We start from the raw sequence: 14,895 nt of genomic DNA on the forward strand, positions 1-14,895 counted from the left end.
GATTGACGGATCACCATGTCCTATCCATGCATACAAGCGTAGGAGATGCGGCTATGCTGGGGCCCTATCAGGGATACCAAGAAGATGGAATCTCTTCTCGTCTTTGAATGCAGGCTGACGCCGTATCTGCTGCTCGTTGGTCTTATCAAATAAGCCCTCTTCAGTTGCCGTGAGCTGAAAAGCACGGGCACGCATAGCGTTAATCAAATATACCAATTCGCTCAGGTGCATCGTTTCTTCTTTACCTGCACTTGCATGCATAATATTATTACAATATGAGGGCGTGTAGGTATGTTGCTTTACTTGTTCATCTATTCCCACGACAAATCTCCCTGCCAGGCTTTATCGGACCCAAGACTTTGCTCGTCCCAAAATGCGGGTCCGAGTAGCATGGGTTTGGCCATCTAGCTGTAGGTTGTCCTGCGTTAGCAAGGAGTAAACTTTATTGACGTGAAGACAAATGTACTGAACAGGAACCCAGATAACTTCTTGTCCAATATTAAACACAGACATGGGCGGCCGGGATTCGGGTCGTGGGGAAAGCCAACCCTTGGGAAGAAGTCACACCAGCCTTCAAGGTACTGGCAAACAGTGTATGAACAATACGAGGTCTTCTAGTAGCCTCTAGCTCTCTCAGCATTTTCTGGGGTGCATACAGTATTTGCGCTCCGCATCCAACTTGAAAGGGTAATTTTGAGTGAACAACAGCATCCAGTGAATGGTATGGTATTAGATATTACTCAGGTGTTCCCTGACCTTGGAGTAGTAATATGAAGGAAATTCTACTTCAGATATCTAGTATAGCCCATGTAGAGTAATCTCTAATTATAGAAAGAAAATTAGTACTATCCCCCAGAACTGTCGCTCGCAGAATAGTATAACTATCTGTAACTTAGATCACATAGTAGTGACTAATCATATGAGGTGCGTATATCTCACAAACTCTATGCAAATAGCTGTTAAATACACCTAATTCTTCCAACTACATTCGCCCCCTGTAGGCCATGGCCCGAGAGGTTTCCTTACAAACTCCTCCTGTGAAGCACTTGACTAGTAGGTACTATCAGAGTGGAACTGCTTTTCTTCTTGAAATTCACCAGTAGAAACCTTATCAATATAAGCCCTCTACGGGAAGCCTAGCATGCACCAGTGATTCACTAGTTTACAAGGTAAACGAGAGATTCATGCTATGCAAATATTTATTATAGCTAGATAGTAATTATCTTCACTGTCATTTTCAACCTAGCTTGAACTACGTAGTAGAGTGGTATAAATATCTCTTCTCTCTCATTTTATCTTTCTCTTCTTTCCTTCTTTCTTCAACCTCTACTCTTCTTCATTATATATTATAGGTTGGCCACCCCTCTTAAAGGGATACAGCAGATGGCCTGGGAGGCATACATTTCAGTTCAAGAGAGTATTTCGAAGTCATCGTATTATCTCCCCGCCGTTTGTATTGCGTTTTCTTCCTCTTTTTTTTTTTTTTTTTTTTTTTTTTTTTTTTTTTTTTTTTTTTTGAAAGCCTCAACCCAGAAAGGACGCGTCTTGCTTTCGAAAACTTAGAGCATTCATAACTTAGGGATGACACGGCACGGCAAATCGAATAAAGCCAGATAAAAAAGAGGCTAGACGAGAGGCTATCTAACGCCCCAAGCTCAGCTGGGAGAGATACAAGAGGCACTTGAAAGAGTCGCCTTGGAATGGGGGCTGTGACGTTTATTTTTTATCTATTTTTCCTTTGTCTACCTATTGTAGGAATCCTCTCCTGATTGTATGATAATGCTAAATTAAGGTTCACTTAGAGCCCGTAGGTTTCTAGGGATCGAATGGTATTTTTTATCTTGATATCTATGTTGTTAAAATTAAAGAAAAATGGACAGCTTCTTATGTCAAAGAGGTTTCTATATAGCAGGTTTTAGTTTCGCCCTGTATTCACCACCAATGTAATAGGCTGTATTGTTGTCACGCCAAGCATATATTGTAGGTAATGACAATAGAACGAAATAAGACTATACAGACACATCACAGTAAATAACAATGCTACATGTAATAAGGAAAGGAAGCAACAAGAAAAGTAAGGAAAACTCCATTCACCTTGGAAATGCCATCAAACTCCACTCCATGACACATGGGTATCAATCCAGCGCATAACCATGCGGAAACTATTGAAATATCAATCACAAATCACTTTGTAGAACATGTGCATTTTAAGAAAATGGAGACTGGCCCTTTTGTTAAGCCATAAATCCCAGATTCTCTCTGTTATCGTCAACCAAACGTCCGTACCTGCCAGCCAAGTTAGAATAACGATAGCGTAGTTTCAACGATATCATCAGCTTACTCTAGCAATAACCGAAAAAGCCAGACCTCCATATCATCATTTCGTAAAGCATTTTGTGCCCATTCTCGACTCTGTTGGGCTATTTGTGGCGCCGCGAGCTTGCCTTCGTCTTCTAACGTAAAGTATCGCATTGTCTCCAGGTACTCATCACCAGCTAGACCCAACGGAACGTAATGAACCCAAGGTTTAATCCATTCGTCGTGCCATTCGCGGAACACAGAAATCTTGCAGACTAGACTTTTGCTTTGCAGGAAAGCGTGATATCGGCCGCTGAAGGCATTACCATCAATGTCCACCAAAAATTTATACGCCCAGGCATCTTGCTGATCTGCTGGGTCTCCCAGCTGGAAGTATTCCCTCTGGGCGGCACAGTCAACTGGATCACACTGGCCTATAGACGTAAACTTAACATCGAACAGGTCGCGATATGAGCTGCGGCTGACTTCATTTGATTCCCATCGACCATTCTCATTCTTGCGGAGAATCTTAGCCTTGTCCAGGGCGTTAATGCGGCCAACAAACAACTGTCGATGGTGTCGCCGCCAACCACCAGCCCGGGAAAACCCTCCAGTTGTGGACCCTCTCCAGTACATTTTGTCCTGTTTATCGCCCCAGCTGTAATCTCGCTCTTCAACGTAAGGCACTTGTTTAGCCCAGTACCAGGGACTTGGGTAAAGGATGTCTTGGAAACTCGATATTTTGCTCTGCGAAAAGACTGGGAAGAGGTCCCGGACGACATCAAAAGCATTTGCACGATCGAAAAACCCGAATTTGTGCCGTAGGGATGGCGAGGTACAGATGTCGGAGAAGGCCGTGGAATTGTAAATATAACCAAGCTCGCCACGTGCATAAGCATCAACCATATCTGGTACGTTTTCGTCAAGTGAACGCGCTGGGCTATCCACCGGACAGGAAGCTCGAGAGCTGGTCCAGGTAGGCTGATGAGCAAATCGATTGAACCGAGTGATGCGCACTTCATCAATGCGGTCACCCTTATTCAACCCAGCAGGTCTGCCCGACCACGCATTTATAGGTGATTTGTTGTGAAAAGCTTTCGGGATAGCATGGTCTTTGGCTATGCTGACCAGCCTTTGCAGATCTTCACTAGGTACAATTACTCGGGGCTCATCGTGCGCATTGAAAACCAGATCCATATCAGGCAGATGCTTCACAAATCTCTTGAACATTCCCGCGGTGGCTTCTCGCTGCCATTTCTGTTCTTCGGTGCCCCCTTCGACTAGACTGACTTTTCCGTCTCTAATCAGGACCCCGAGCATAGAATTGTCATACCCAAGGGCTTCATGGGCACGCTCGCGGATTTTCTTGGGCTCGAGAGCCCAGAAAGGCAATAACGAATGGTAGATCGTATCATACTCGTCAATCAGTTGGACACCTTTTGCTTGGGCAAATTGGAACCACTTGTCAAAATTTGGCGGAGGATGCATGTTGTAACGACGACGATACTCCTGTACGGCGTCGGCCAGCTTTTGCGACTGCCGTGATCGCAGGTGATTGAATTTCTGCCCAGCATCGTGGATCAAAGCGGACATAGGATGTTCATTTTCTGGAAAGTACGCCTCATGGCCCTCGGAATGCTGGAGAGGCCATTGAGGGGGGGAAAGAGGAGAAGGAATATGGGGAGAAGGCAAAGGTGACGTATTCAACGAGGTATTGGAGGAATCCAAATTCCTCAGAAGGACAATGGAAAAGCAGGCAAGAATGGCAATTACCAGTAAGACCAGAAGACGTTGGACGCGCATCCTGCCATTGAAAGCTTATACATTGGAAAAACAAGGGCAGGGAATGAATTGGACAGGTCAAATCCAAGTCAAATAGAATCAAATGGCATGCATGTGAAAGCCAGCGAGTTTGGACTATACTCAGAGTAAGTCGAAAGAGAAGTTCGTCAACAATCACCACAACAATCCAAAACAGTCTTAGTCGAGGCTCCACAAGCGGCGGATGCCAAGCACCGTCCCTAACAACAATCTTTACTTGGATTGAACTATGTCATTAAAATCGGTAGATTTAATGAGCTATCACATAATATTTAGAGATTTTGTGAATGATAATCGTGCCAACTGTAGAGAAGTGAACAGAAAAGCTAAAGTGTGTTGGGCTTATCCTATCCTAAGGTGGAGCGCTGATTCTTCAGCCACGCAAATCAAATCCCCCAAGATTGATTGGATCCTATCGTCCCTTCATCCAACAACATGCCACATTGATCGCAAAGCCCACCAATGCCTCAAGGACAAACACTCGAGCGTGGACGACATGAAAGTAAGCAGCGAGGCACAGCGTCGCCACCAAAAAGATGTGTGTTATATAAAAGACTTGTCGCTTGGTTTTAACCGAGGCCGTCGTCCATGACCACACGCCACGTGATGCACTCAACGGCCGTGCAAACAGCAGGAGGAGAATCGCTATACTCACAGCACTAATACCCCACTGAACATCGAGGTCTTGGATTCGTTTCGCAAATAAAGAGCTGAAGTCAGGGTGACTCGACTGCACGAAGAATGACAGATACAACGTAGCATGCCCAACAAGAAGAGGCGGGAGAACCAGTCGGCCCAAAAGGCGATGGTAGGGTGTTAATGCCGGCTGGGGAATGGATATTAAGACAGACAGGATTGACGGTGAACCTGATTTTGAAGTGATAATGTATAAAGAAGGAGACATAAGAACCTGGAATGGGAGTTGTGAGAGGCCAACGTGGCCGAGAGCTTTGGTGAGATGAAGATAATCTGTCCGATAGATGAGCTTATTTGAGCATAACTAAGCACACAGAAAGACGAAATAAATAAATAAAAATAGATTGAGCATACCATCCCCTGTATTCCATACTGAAAGGCTCAACAGCCATCCAAGCCAGATCAAGGAGAATATATACTGTCGTCGCGTTTCGACCCAGCCTGCAAGGGGTGGGGAATCCAACCATGATTTTGGCCTACGACTGCGCCTATTGTTAGGCCTGTCTGCGCTCTTTGTACTCTCAGAATAGACCTTGTATAGCCGAGTAAGAACAATGACGAGCAGGACTGAGCCTTGAGCATAGTATCCGCGAAGATCGAGAAGCTCCCGACGATGTTGCTTTTCGGCTGGAGAGACCGACACAAAATGCCACGGCCACGTGAGTGACATTGCCTCAACGCTCAAATCTCAATATAGGGGGTTGAAGGCGATAGACGATGATATACCGAAGGTAACAGGCAAAGGATGGAGAGAGTGAATGGGCGATGGTCGCGGCAGATCGACATGTAATCCATTTTGGTTGGGAATTGGGGGTTCCTGACTAACGACGGTAAGCCAGTCAGTCTGAAAATTGGGAAATTCGAATACTCAAAAGGATTCCACTGAATATCTACGCTGAAGAAATTCAAAAAGTACCGCAGTATGTATGTACAACATACTATACTGATTTCTATAGAATCAGCTTAAGTGTTAATTGGGATGGTATCCTTATGCAGGAATCCGCCGAAACCTAAACAACCCTCCTCCTACGAGCTTGCTACATTTCCAAGAGGTCATCGCTCAACCAACAAGAGGCATGGCGGGATCCATTCACCGGTCAAATAGATACTCCAACAATAAGTGTTCCGGTATACATCTTGAAAATAGATATATATCTTTGTTTCTACCAGACACGCTTCTTAAACTTGATAGTTTGTAGATACAAGGAACATCTACCCTTGCCGGAACGTTACCATAAGGTCAGTATATCAGCCCTGAATAATGCCGTTGCCGTTTCATTTGGCCATGTCTAATCTGACATCGTTACATTTTCCAAACTATGGGAAGGCGGATTCAACCGTGTATTCCAGACAACTTTCAAAGATGGCAGGTGTGTCATCGCGAGACTACCGTATCCAGCCCTAGACCTCCCACCAAACTTTGACTCCCTAGATACCTCTGAGCAAAAACGGTACGCAAAACTCTCCGAAAAAGGCTGGTCCATTTCTTTATGCCACTTTTACCAGACGACTGGACGAAGAATATTATGATGCAATATTTTATGTCTCCGCGATAATACGTCAAAAGTCTTTTAAGAGCGCAGTCACTCCCTGGGAAGGAGGCTCGATCACTATATGGCTAATATGATTCGCACTGTATACAACTGGCAGGATTTGCTGTAGACTGACTCAGCCCTATGCGCCAATGGAACATCTCCTTTGCCTCTTATACAGTACTCAGATAAAATTGTCCAAGATACTCTTGATCTTGACACCCGGCAAAGAGAGGTTACTATTGCAATGGAACAAATGCGGCATGCTTTGGACATAGGTATATTAGCGTGGGTTCCAAATAGTGGATATGAAGCTGCGAAAGAATAGGCGCAAGAAATGAAAGCAAAATGCTTGAAGTGGGTGAGACTGCTCACGATATAACTGCACTCCCCGACCACTTTCCATTTGATAACTTTGACGATAGGGTTTAAAGCATGATCCTGTACGATAATCACAGTACTTGTACACAATGTATAACACTGATTGACTGAACTTGGAATCTGGCTGTTTCTGGTTTCTATGAGAGCAATCCGTCTGGCTGTATGTATATACTCAGTACAATGGAGTACACGCAGCAGACTCAGCATATAGTGAATGGCGGCTATAGCAAAATTACAAAATAAAGATTTGATATAACTTCCTGGTTATCATGAAATCAGTAAATATCTGCCAGTGGGGGTAAGTATAATAATAATGGGGTACTACTTTCAATCTAACGATAGGCTCATTCGGTGTATTAGCTTGGGTATATCAAGAAGTTAAACCCTCCATTGGATTTCGTACGATTATCAATAGAAAAGAAGAAAAGAAAACTCTACATTGCATACGCCATGGATTTCATCCCAGTCAGATGACCTGACTATTTCTAATGTGACCGATCTCATTTTCCTCCCAAAACACCCTGAGTACTATCATTTATGTTTCCCGCTCGCACCCAAGGTGAGTAGCTCTGTCATGACCTGTCTAGGCAGAGACCCACGCCAGATCAGGTCAATAATCTACGGTGAAGTCTGCATAACCTCCTCGTGGCCGCCCGCGGCAGTCGTTGCAAAGTACCGAACATCAACATCCTCATCCTGTTGCAGTTTCTCTAAGCTAGGGATGACCCGCTGCTGGATGAGATCCTGACCCCGTGGTGATGGGGTCGCAGTTTTACCAGACTTCTCCAGGTCTGCGAGAGTTCCCTCCGACGGTAGTCTGCGCATTGTGTCGATCAATACGGCATACGACTTGGCCACATTGAAACGAATGTTCGGGATTTCATCTGCCACGAGTCTGTCCATAATGGGGAGAATGGAGTTTTCAATAATGTCCAGAGATACAACCGGCGCAAGGGTCTGGAGAAATTAGTTAGCTGGTAAATCTAAGGCACGCAAAATGACCCACGTACCGAAATAGCGAAGCACGTTGTCATCCTGTACAGATAGTTGGGATGCTGTCCCATAGCCATGACCTTGGGAATTATAGAGCCTTTGGCCCAGTCGACACCAAATACCTCCGTAAGCTTCCTCAGGTTCTGAGTCGCGGCTTCTCTGATAGAAAAGACGGTATCGCCAAGCCACCCCATGCATAAGTCACTAAGCTGTTCGTCGAAAAATTTGACTCCCAGCTGGCTGGCTAGAAGAGGAATATATTCAATAATAGCGAGACGAACCCGCCATTGCTTGTCTTCAGCCAGCTGGACGATGGCGGGGAGAAGAGACTGAGAGAGGAGTTCAATGCCAATAACTGTACAGGTTAGATGATATGCTTTGCCTACAACGGGAATTCAGTTCTTACCCTTGTTGACCAGTTCCAACTTGGAAATAATATGCAGACGCACATCTGGGAACTCGTCCTTGAGCATTTGAAGGAACATTGGAAGGAGATGAGCAATGGTCCTGAGTGTAGATAATAAGCAATGCAGTCTAATCATTAGCAAGGGACAGTTGTACTCACTCTTCCTTCCCAAGGATCGGTGCCAGGCCGCTGATTTGAGTGCCCAAAGCCGCACGGACATGTTGAGAAGGGTCCGAGACAAGATCCTCGACACTGGTCATGATCTCGTTGAGGAGGGTCTCGCGGTCAATTAAGCTACAGAAGCCTGTTTCGAACTTAGCTAACTAATTGATAATCAGGCTATGGACAGGATGAATACCTGGTATCTGGCCAGAAATTGCCGTACGGACTTCAGCTTCAGTATCTTTGAGGAGTTTAACAAAGGAGGGCACCATATCCCGAGTCACAACTTCTTCGTGCACAGCTTTAGCGATCTACAGACAGCGTTAGAATGATATACCTCAAAAAGCGCCGAAGACAGCTTAGCGAACTTACTTTTTCGTATCTGTCGGCAACCATATACCTCACCCTCCAGCTCTTATCCTCAAATAGGTTCCGCAAGGAAGTCAACAAGACGCCATGACTAGGTTGCTGTTCCTTGGGGATTTCCTCGGCGATCGCAATAAGAATGTCCACCGTCAGCAAACGCACACTATCTTGGTCGTCGTTGGCCAGGTATTGAAACAGGGGTATCATTTCGTCAATCACAACTTGCGTGTTTAATTCCTTGACGAACTTTGCGAGGTTGTTTGCTGCCTGTCTTCTCACCATAGGCGTTTCATCGTGTACCAATCCTCCGAAATACTGGCGAAGACTCTGCTGCAGTGGCTGGGGGGCCTTCTTGTATGGAGCACAATATAGACCGGTGGCAGAGACCTTCGAAGTGAACCAGTCGGCTTTCGAAAGTCGTAGGACCATGGGAACGAAGTACTCTTCGATCTGCTTTTGAGACAGCTGCTCGCCAATCTTATTGAGGGACTCTACGGCCTATTCAGTTGTTACTATGCCTGTTGGCGAAGCTCCGTCCAAGATATCCTACCTTCTCTCTGACCACGGTCTCCTCAATGGCCGCCAGGTTCTCCAAGGGGGAGAGGAGCACGTGCCCATACTCGGAGCCACCGATGTACTCTATAAAGTTGCCCAGCTCTTCACTTAGTGCGGTCAAAACTTCATCTTCATCCTCGACAGAGTCTGGGGACAAAAGCGTTAGGCGTGTGCTGCCACTGGAGACGAGTTCTCTGACTGGTTTGGCTGGACTAACCATCAAGGAATGGAATGAGCTCGTCGCGAGTCCTCTCGGGCCCTAAGGCCAAGGCAATAGTGGAAAGACGGTGGATAGCATTGAGACGGAGGAGGACGTCGTCATGCTAAAAGAAGCAACGATCAGGATTATTACTATCATTAGGTAGGGAACACCGGTCACGAGGGTTGGTACCTTCAACTCATCGATAAGAACGGCGATAGGGTAGAGCTCATCATTTTCACCCTGACCCTCCATCGCGAACGTGCTGGATTATAAAGTCTAATAGGTGGTCGGAAGAAAGGAAAATCCAAGGAGGTGAGGATGTAACAGGTGTCAGTCCTCAGGCTAGTATGATTATTGCTCGACCAGGTTCGACGCGGAACAACTACGACGAAAGATTTCTGGGGTAATCTAGAAACGAGGGGCTGCCACAAAAAGCGATGACAATTCTTAGCACCTGCTCGAACCCAGATTAGCTTGTGTTGTCAGAAAAGGCGTGGTGCTAGAAAAAGGGATCATGAATGGTGGATGTTGCGAAAGCCCCGGAGCGAGGTTTCGTGGGGTTTGGGCCGCCGCAGGACAGGTGAGCAACAACAGCAGGAGCAGCAGTAGGAGCATACCTCGACAATTGGATTGAGGCTAAACAAAGGTGAACCGGGGACCAGTAGATCATCAACAAAGGGAAGAAACAATTAAGAAGAAAGGACCTGAGGATTTAAAAGCGGGAAGGCGGGAACTGGTGGAGGAGATCGATTTCAATAGTAGATAGATTAAGGCTTAGACAAATCTTGCGAACGTGACGTGACGGTCACGGTTTCTCTTGATCAGGGACTGTGGCTGGTGAGCGTAGGGCGTCGTAGCCGTGCACCGTAGTACGCAAGGTAAGGAAGGTAACTTTATGGTATCAGGTAAATTTCGGAGGGGCTGTGGCGGTGCGGCTGTGGCAGCCTCGAGGGTCAAGCCCCAACGGAGACAAAAGTGCGACTCTGATGACTCGACCTTGCCTGCGCAACGCCGCAATTTCCCCCACCTCATTCCTGGTTGGATTTCTTGTCGTCACCGGTTCAGTTTCGAAGCGTCACTGCTGGTGTGTGGGAAATTTTGACGAATTTCTCTCTTTCCGACTAGTCTTTATCTGCGTCGCGCATCTTCAAACCCCTCACCATGCCTACTATCTCGGTCGACAAGGCCGCGCTCTTCAAGGAGCTCGGACGGGAGTATGCAGGGTCCCTCAAAATTTAATTCTGGAAAGACCTGCTGATCGCCCGCCCTACAGATATACTACGGAGGAGTTTGATGAGCTTTGTTTCGAATTCGGTACGTTGGATCAGTGCTTCCGCAGGGGACGATGCTAACCCAGTCGAATAGGCATTGAGCTCGACGAGGATGTAATTATAACACTCTGGTCTCCCTCCGAACACGATTGGAAACGCTAAGGTACTATAGACAACGAACTCGGATAGGCCAATCGTGGATGGAAAGCAGGTCCCGCCTGAGCTGAAGATCGAAATCCCGGCCAACCGGTACGCACTCTCCGATGTCTAGATGAATCATATAAAGCGCATTGTATTGAGGGTTTCACAGATATGACTTGCTGTGCTTCGAGGGAATTGCCCTCATGCTCAATATCTTCTTAGGAAGAAAGCCTCTACCCAACTACAGGCTCGTCGAGCCCGTCAACGGAGAGGTGGAGAAAATTATCGTCAAAGAGGACGTAAGTGGTGCAATGAGAGACGCCGGTGGATGAATGGAGTTAAAGTTTCAGAACAGACCATGAAAGTTCGGCCTTTGGTTTCCGGCGCGATCCTTCGCAATGTCAAGTTCGATAAAGCTCGCTATGAATCTTTCATTGCTCTCCAAGACAAGCTGCACCAAAACCTTGCTAGGCAAAGAACGCTCGTGTCCATTGGTACCCATGATTTGGATACGATAAAGGGACCTTTTACCTACGAAGCCTTGCCCCCGAAAGATATTAAATTCATCCCGTTGAACCAGACTAAGGAGATGGATGGAGAGGAGTTGATGGGCTTCTATGAGGTATAGTTACCCGCACCCAGCAGAAGATTATAGATGCTAACTGTTATAACAGAAAGACAGGCATTTAGGCAAATACCTCCACATCATCCGGGACTCGCCCGTTTACCCAGTTATCTATGACTCGAACAGAGTCGTTTGCTCGTTGCCCCCTATTATCAATGGTAATCACTCGAAAATTACCATGGACACTAAAAATGTCTTCATTGAGATTACGGCACTTGATAAGACGAAGGTTGAGATTGTCAATAAGGTCATGGTTGCGATATTCTCGCAATACACGTCGGAGCCGTTCACGTGAGGTCCCCCCAGTCCGTCACAAAGCAAGGCGCACTAACTTATTGATCAATAGCATTGAGCCTGTCCAAATTGTTTCGGACCACAACAATGAGACCCGTCTAGTCCCAGACATTGCACCACGCACAACTCAGGCGGAGGTTTCTTACCTCAACGAGTGCTGTGGTCTGGAGCTCTCCCCTGAAGAGATCTGCAAGCTCCTGACGAAGATGGCTTATAATGCACGACCATCCAAGACATCTCCTGATCTTGTGGATGTCGATATCCCCCCAACCCGGGCCGATGTGCTTCATCAAGCAGACATCATGGAGGATGTCGCCATTGCTTACGGCTTCAACAATCTTCCCCGTTCTTTCCCAAGCAAGTCCGGCACGATAGCCCAACCTCTACCTATCAACAAGCTCACCGATATTCTTAGAATGGAGGCGGCGATGGCAGGCTGGTCTGAGGTCTTGCCTTTGATTTTGTGTTCACACGATGAGAACTTCGCTTGGCTCAACCGCAAGGACGACGGTAACACTGCAGTCAAGCTGGCTAACCCTAAAACCCTGGAGTTTCAGGTTGTCCGTACAAGCCTCCTGCCCGGCCTTCTCAAGACAATTCGCGAGAACAAGCATCACTCCGTCCCCATGAAGATCTTCGAGGTCAGCGATGTAGCCTTCAAGGACCTGTCGTTGGAGCGTAAAAGCCGGAACGAGAGACACTTCGCGGCAGCATGGTACGGCAAGACCAGCGGCTTCGAGGTTGTGCACGGCCTTCTCGACCGCGTCATGGCTATGCTCAAGAGCGCCTTCATCACCGGCGAAGAAGGCCTCGAGAACCAGGAGATGAATGATTCCCACTACTGGATCGAAGAACTTGACGGTGAGTCTCATATTTCCCCCCAATGCTAGAACATGAAATTCTTATTCAAAATGGACATATTGCTGACAGCTCCCTAATAATCCAGAGCCCACATATTTCCCCGGTCACGCCGCCTCCGTTCACGTGCGCTTTGGGGGCAAGGATCACGTTATCGGTTCCTTTGGTATCCTGCACCCTACGGTGTTGGAGAAGTACGAGCTGAAATACCCCGTCAGCACTCTAGAGATCAACATTGAAGCTTTTCTATGAGTTAGAAACGGGAAAGGATTTAAAAAATAGCTGAGTGTAGAGCATAGACATGCTTGACCACTTGTTATATGTTTAGAAGGCCGATGTCATGAATGAGAAATAAAACAGCATATTTGAGTATCCAGAATAGAAAAGATATCCTTAAGCATATACAAGTTGTGTAGTTGACTAGGTTAAACTGTAGCCAACCATATTTCAATCCAGCCCAATCTCAATGTGCACTTTTAAGCCCTTTAAAGAGCCTCTAGCAATATAATATAACTACAAATAGTCTAAAGCACGGCGTCCAACATGACGACATACAGCACGGGTCGTTCAGAACCTTTCCCATGCTATTCTGCTTTTATGATGTTTAAGGGAAGCTGGAATCCGCTATATTTTCATGGTAAATCGTAAGATGAAAAATAATTTTTTTCTTTTCTGGAGCCCTGCAATTCTCTCGTTTCGGACATCACTTTTTTTTCCTACCTAGGCCCTTCACTAGGAGTTTAGGAACAAATCTGTGTATGGAAAGACACCTTCCGCATCTGGAGCTGCGGGGAGAGAGGGATGGGGGAAAACAATTGGAAGATCATGTAGTTGTTTTATTTGCGTCAGGTAGAGAGATAAGGTAGGATGACAGGAACGAAGAAAATAGAGCAAGGCCTAAGAAAAGATAACCAGATTACTCCTGCGCGAAAGCTTCCGCACCGGCACCCTCCTGTGCCTCCGTTGCCTGTTGCTCAGCCAGACGCTGCTGCTCGGCGAGCTGCTGGGCAGCAAGGGCCTTGGCGCCGTAGTCCTGGCTCATAGGCTGCAGGATGGGCTCCTCCTCCTTGGGCTCGATGATGGTGACGGAGTCGGGGAGAGTCTTCTGGGGGCCGGCCTTGCCCTCGGGGTCGGAACCGCGCATGATCTTAACCTTGATACCAAGGACACCCTGGCGGAGGAGAACGTGGCGAGTGGCGCAGTCAATGAATTCCTTAGCAGGTTGACCGGAGTGGATCATGAAGCCGTCCTGCAAAAGTAGAAAGAATCACTAGTCAGTAACACCGTCTTCCAAATCTTGGATTCCTGTAATCTCCGCGCCTCTGTGCAATTGTACTAATGCCATATCGCAAAATTCGACCAATCCTTCCGAGGCCAAACCAAGCAAGATTCTTTTCCCCCGGGTTTAACACGTACAGTGAATTTCATGGACTTGGCACGAGCAGCCCTCAGCTTTCCGGAAACGACAACCTCACAACCTTTGGCACCGCTCTCCATGATGAAACGCAGAACACCGTAGCAGGCACGGCGGACGGCCAGACCGTTCAGGAGCTTGTAACGGAGGGATTCGCACTGAGCGACGGCGGAGAGACCGCGGTTCTGGACCTTAGCGGCATAGAGGGAGACGGAGTTCTCGGGGAACTTGAATCGCTTCTGGATGAGGGAGGTAAGCTCGCGAATGCGGCGGCCCTGCTCTCCCAGAACCTCCTGGGTGTGGGTGGCACGGATAACTACAGAAAAAAGGGAGCTTCCGTTAGTGCTCAGAATATCCTTTGCAACCTTCTGTAACTCATATCCGACTGCCAGTTTCCGACCGTGCTGGGCCTTCCCGTCTCCTGATCCTGTCCTCCATCCCATCCAAAACACATTTTGCTAGAAACACATAAGAGGAGCATGGATTTGAGCGACATACTAATATCGGTGACGGTAGGAGTAACGCGGACTTCGACGCCCGAGTAACCCTCCTCAGCCAGCTCGCGCTGGAAGAACTCGTTCAGCTCGGCATAGAAGACACCGTCGGCGACGAACTTGCGGCGCTTCGAAATAGCTCCCTGGACTGCAGCCATGATTTCGTTCCTACGGATTGGATTGGGTTGTCGAAGAAACGGCCGAGGACGCGGTGTTAGCGGAGCTCCAAAGTTGGGATGTCGTTCGAGGGCGAAATGGTCGGCAATCGCCAAAGTTAGTGGGGGATTTTTTGGACAGTAGGGCTTAGGGTTTAGGGTTTCCCACCGCCTGCCGTTTCGGGTGCACCCGGGAAGTTTATAGCTGCCTTCATCCCCAGGCATCAATGA

The 14,895-nt window shown here is 47.2% G+C and overlaps 5 protein-coding genes across 5 annotated transcripts; 1 reads left to right on the plus strand and 4 right to left on the minus strand.

Annotated features, from left to right (window-relative positions):
• Positions 1–2,234: 2,234 nt before the first annotated feature.
• On the minus strand, positions 2,235–4,101 carry CAP10 (putative capsule-associated protein CAP1; the record flags this gene model as incomplete). Its single annotated transcript, XM_033573495.1, has 2 exons — positions 2,235–2,286; positions 2,342–4,101. The coding sequence occupies 2 exons, from the start codon at positions 4,099–4,101 to the stop codon at positions 2,235–2,237; spliced, it is 1,812 nt and encodes a 603-aa protein (XP_033424047.1).
• A 430-nt stretch (positions 4,102–4,531) lies between these two features.
• ATNIH1004_008893 (putative metalloreductase Fre8) lies at positions 4,532–5,485 on the minus strand (the record flags this gene model as incomplete). The annotated part of the gene is made up of 2 exons (XM_033573496.1): positions 4,532–5,088; positions 5,170–5,485. 2 exons carry the CDS (start codon positions 5,483–5,485, stop codon positions 4,532–4,534), a joined length of 873 nt encoding a protein of 290 aa, XP_033424048.1.
• A 1,861-nt stretch (positions 5,486–7,346) lies between these two features.
• On the minus strand, positions 7,347–9,664 carry ATNIH1004_008894 (protein phosphatase 2A structural subunit TPD3; the record flags this gene model as incomplete). The annotated part of the gene is made up of 9 exons (XM_033573497.1): positions 7,347–7,685; positions 7,739–8,076; positions 8,128–8,228; positions 8,287–8,431; positions 8,486–8,600; positions 8,662–9,153; positions 9,206–9,357; positions 9,428–9,533; positions 9,602–9,664. 9 exons carry the CDS (start codon positions 9,662–9,664, stop codon positions 7,347–7,349), a joined length of 1,851 nt encoding a protein of 616 aa, XP_033424049.1.
• Positions 9,665–10,573: 909 nt separating this feature from the next.
• Positions 10,574–12,853, plus strand: FRS1 (phenylalanine--tRNA ligase subunit beta; the record flags this gene model as incomplete). Its single annotated transcript, XM_033573498.1, has 9 exons — positions 10,574–10,626; positions 10,686–10,726; positions 10,778–10,797; positions 10,856–10,932; positions 10,994–11,123; positions 11,180–11,446; positions 11,499–11,740; positions 11,796–12,604; positions 12,690–12,853. The coding sequence occupies 9 exons, from the start codon at positions 10,574–10,576 to the stop codon at positions 12,851–12,853; spliced, it is 1,803 nt and encodes a 600-aa protein (XP_033424050.1).
• A 664-nt stretch (positions 12,854–13,517) lies between these two features.
• RPS3 (40S ribosomal uS3 domain-containing protein) lies at positions 13,518–14,667 on the minus strand (the record flags this gene model as incomplete). The annotated part of the gene is made up of 3 exons (XM_033573499.1): positions 13,518–13,850; positions 14,018–14,436; positions 14,514–14,667. The coding sequence occupies 3 exons, from the start codon at positions 14,665–14,667 to the stop codon at positions 13,518–13,520; spliced, it is 906 nt and encodes a 301-aa protein (XP_033424051.1).
• Positions 14,668–14,895: the final 228 nt, after the last annotated feature.

The sequence above is a fragment of the Aspergillus tanneri genome (assembly GCF_003426965.1).
Source record: "Aspergillus tanneri strain NIH1004 chromosome Unknown AapTan_6_pilon_pilon_pilon, whole genome shotgun sequence".
NCBI lineage: Eukaryota > Fungi > Ascomycota > Eurotiomycetes > Eurotiales > Aspergillaceae > Aspergillus > Aspergillus tanneri.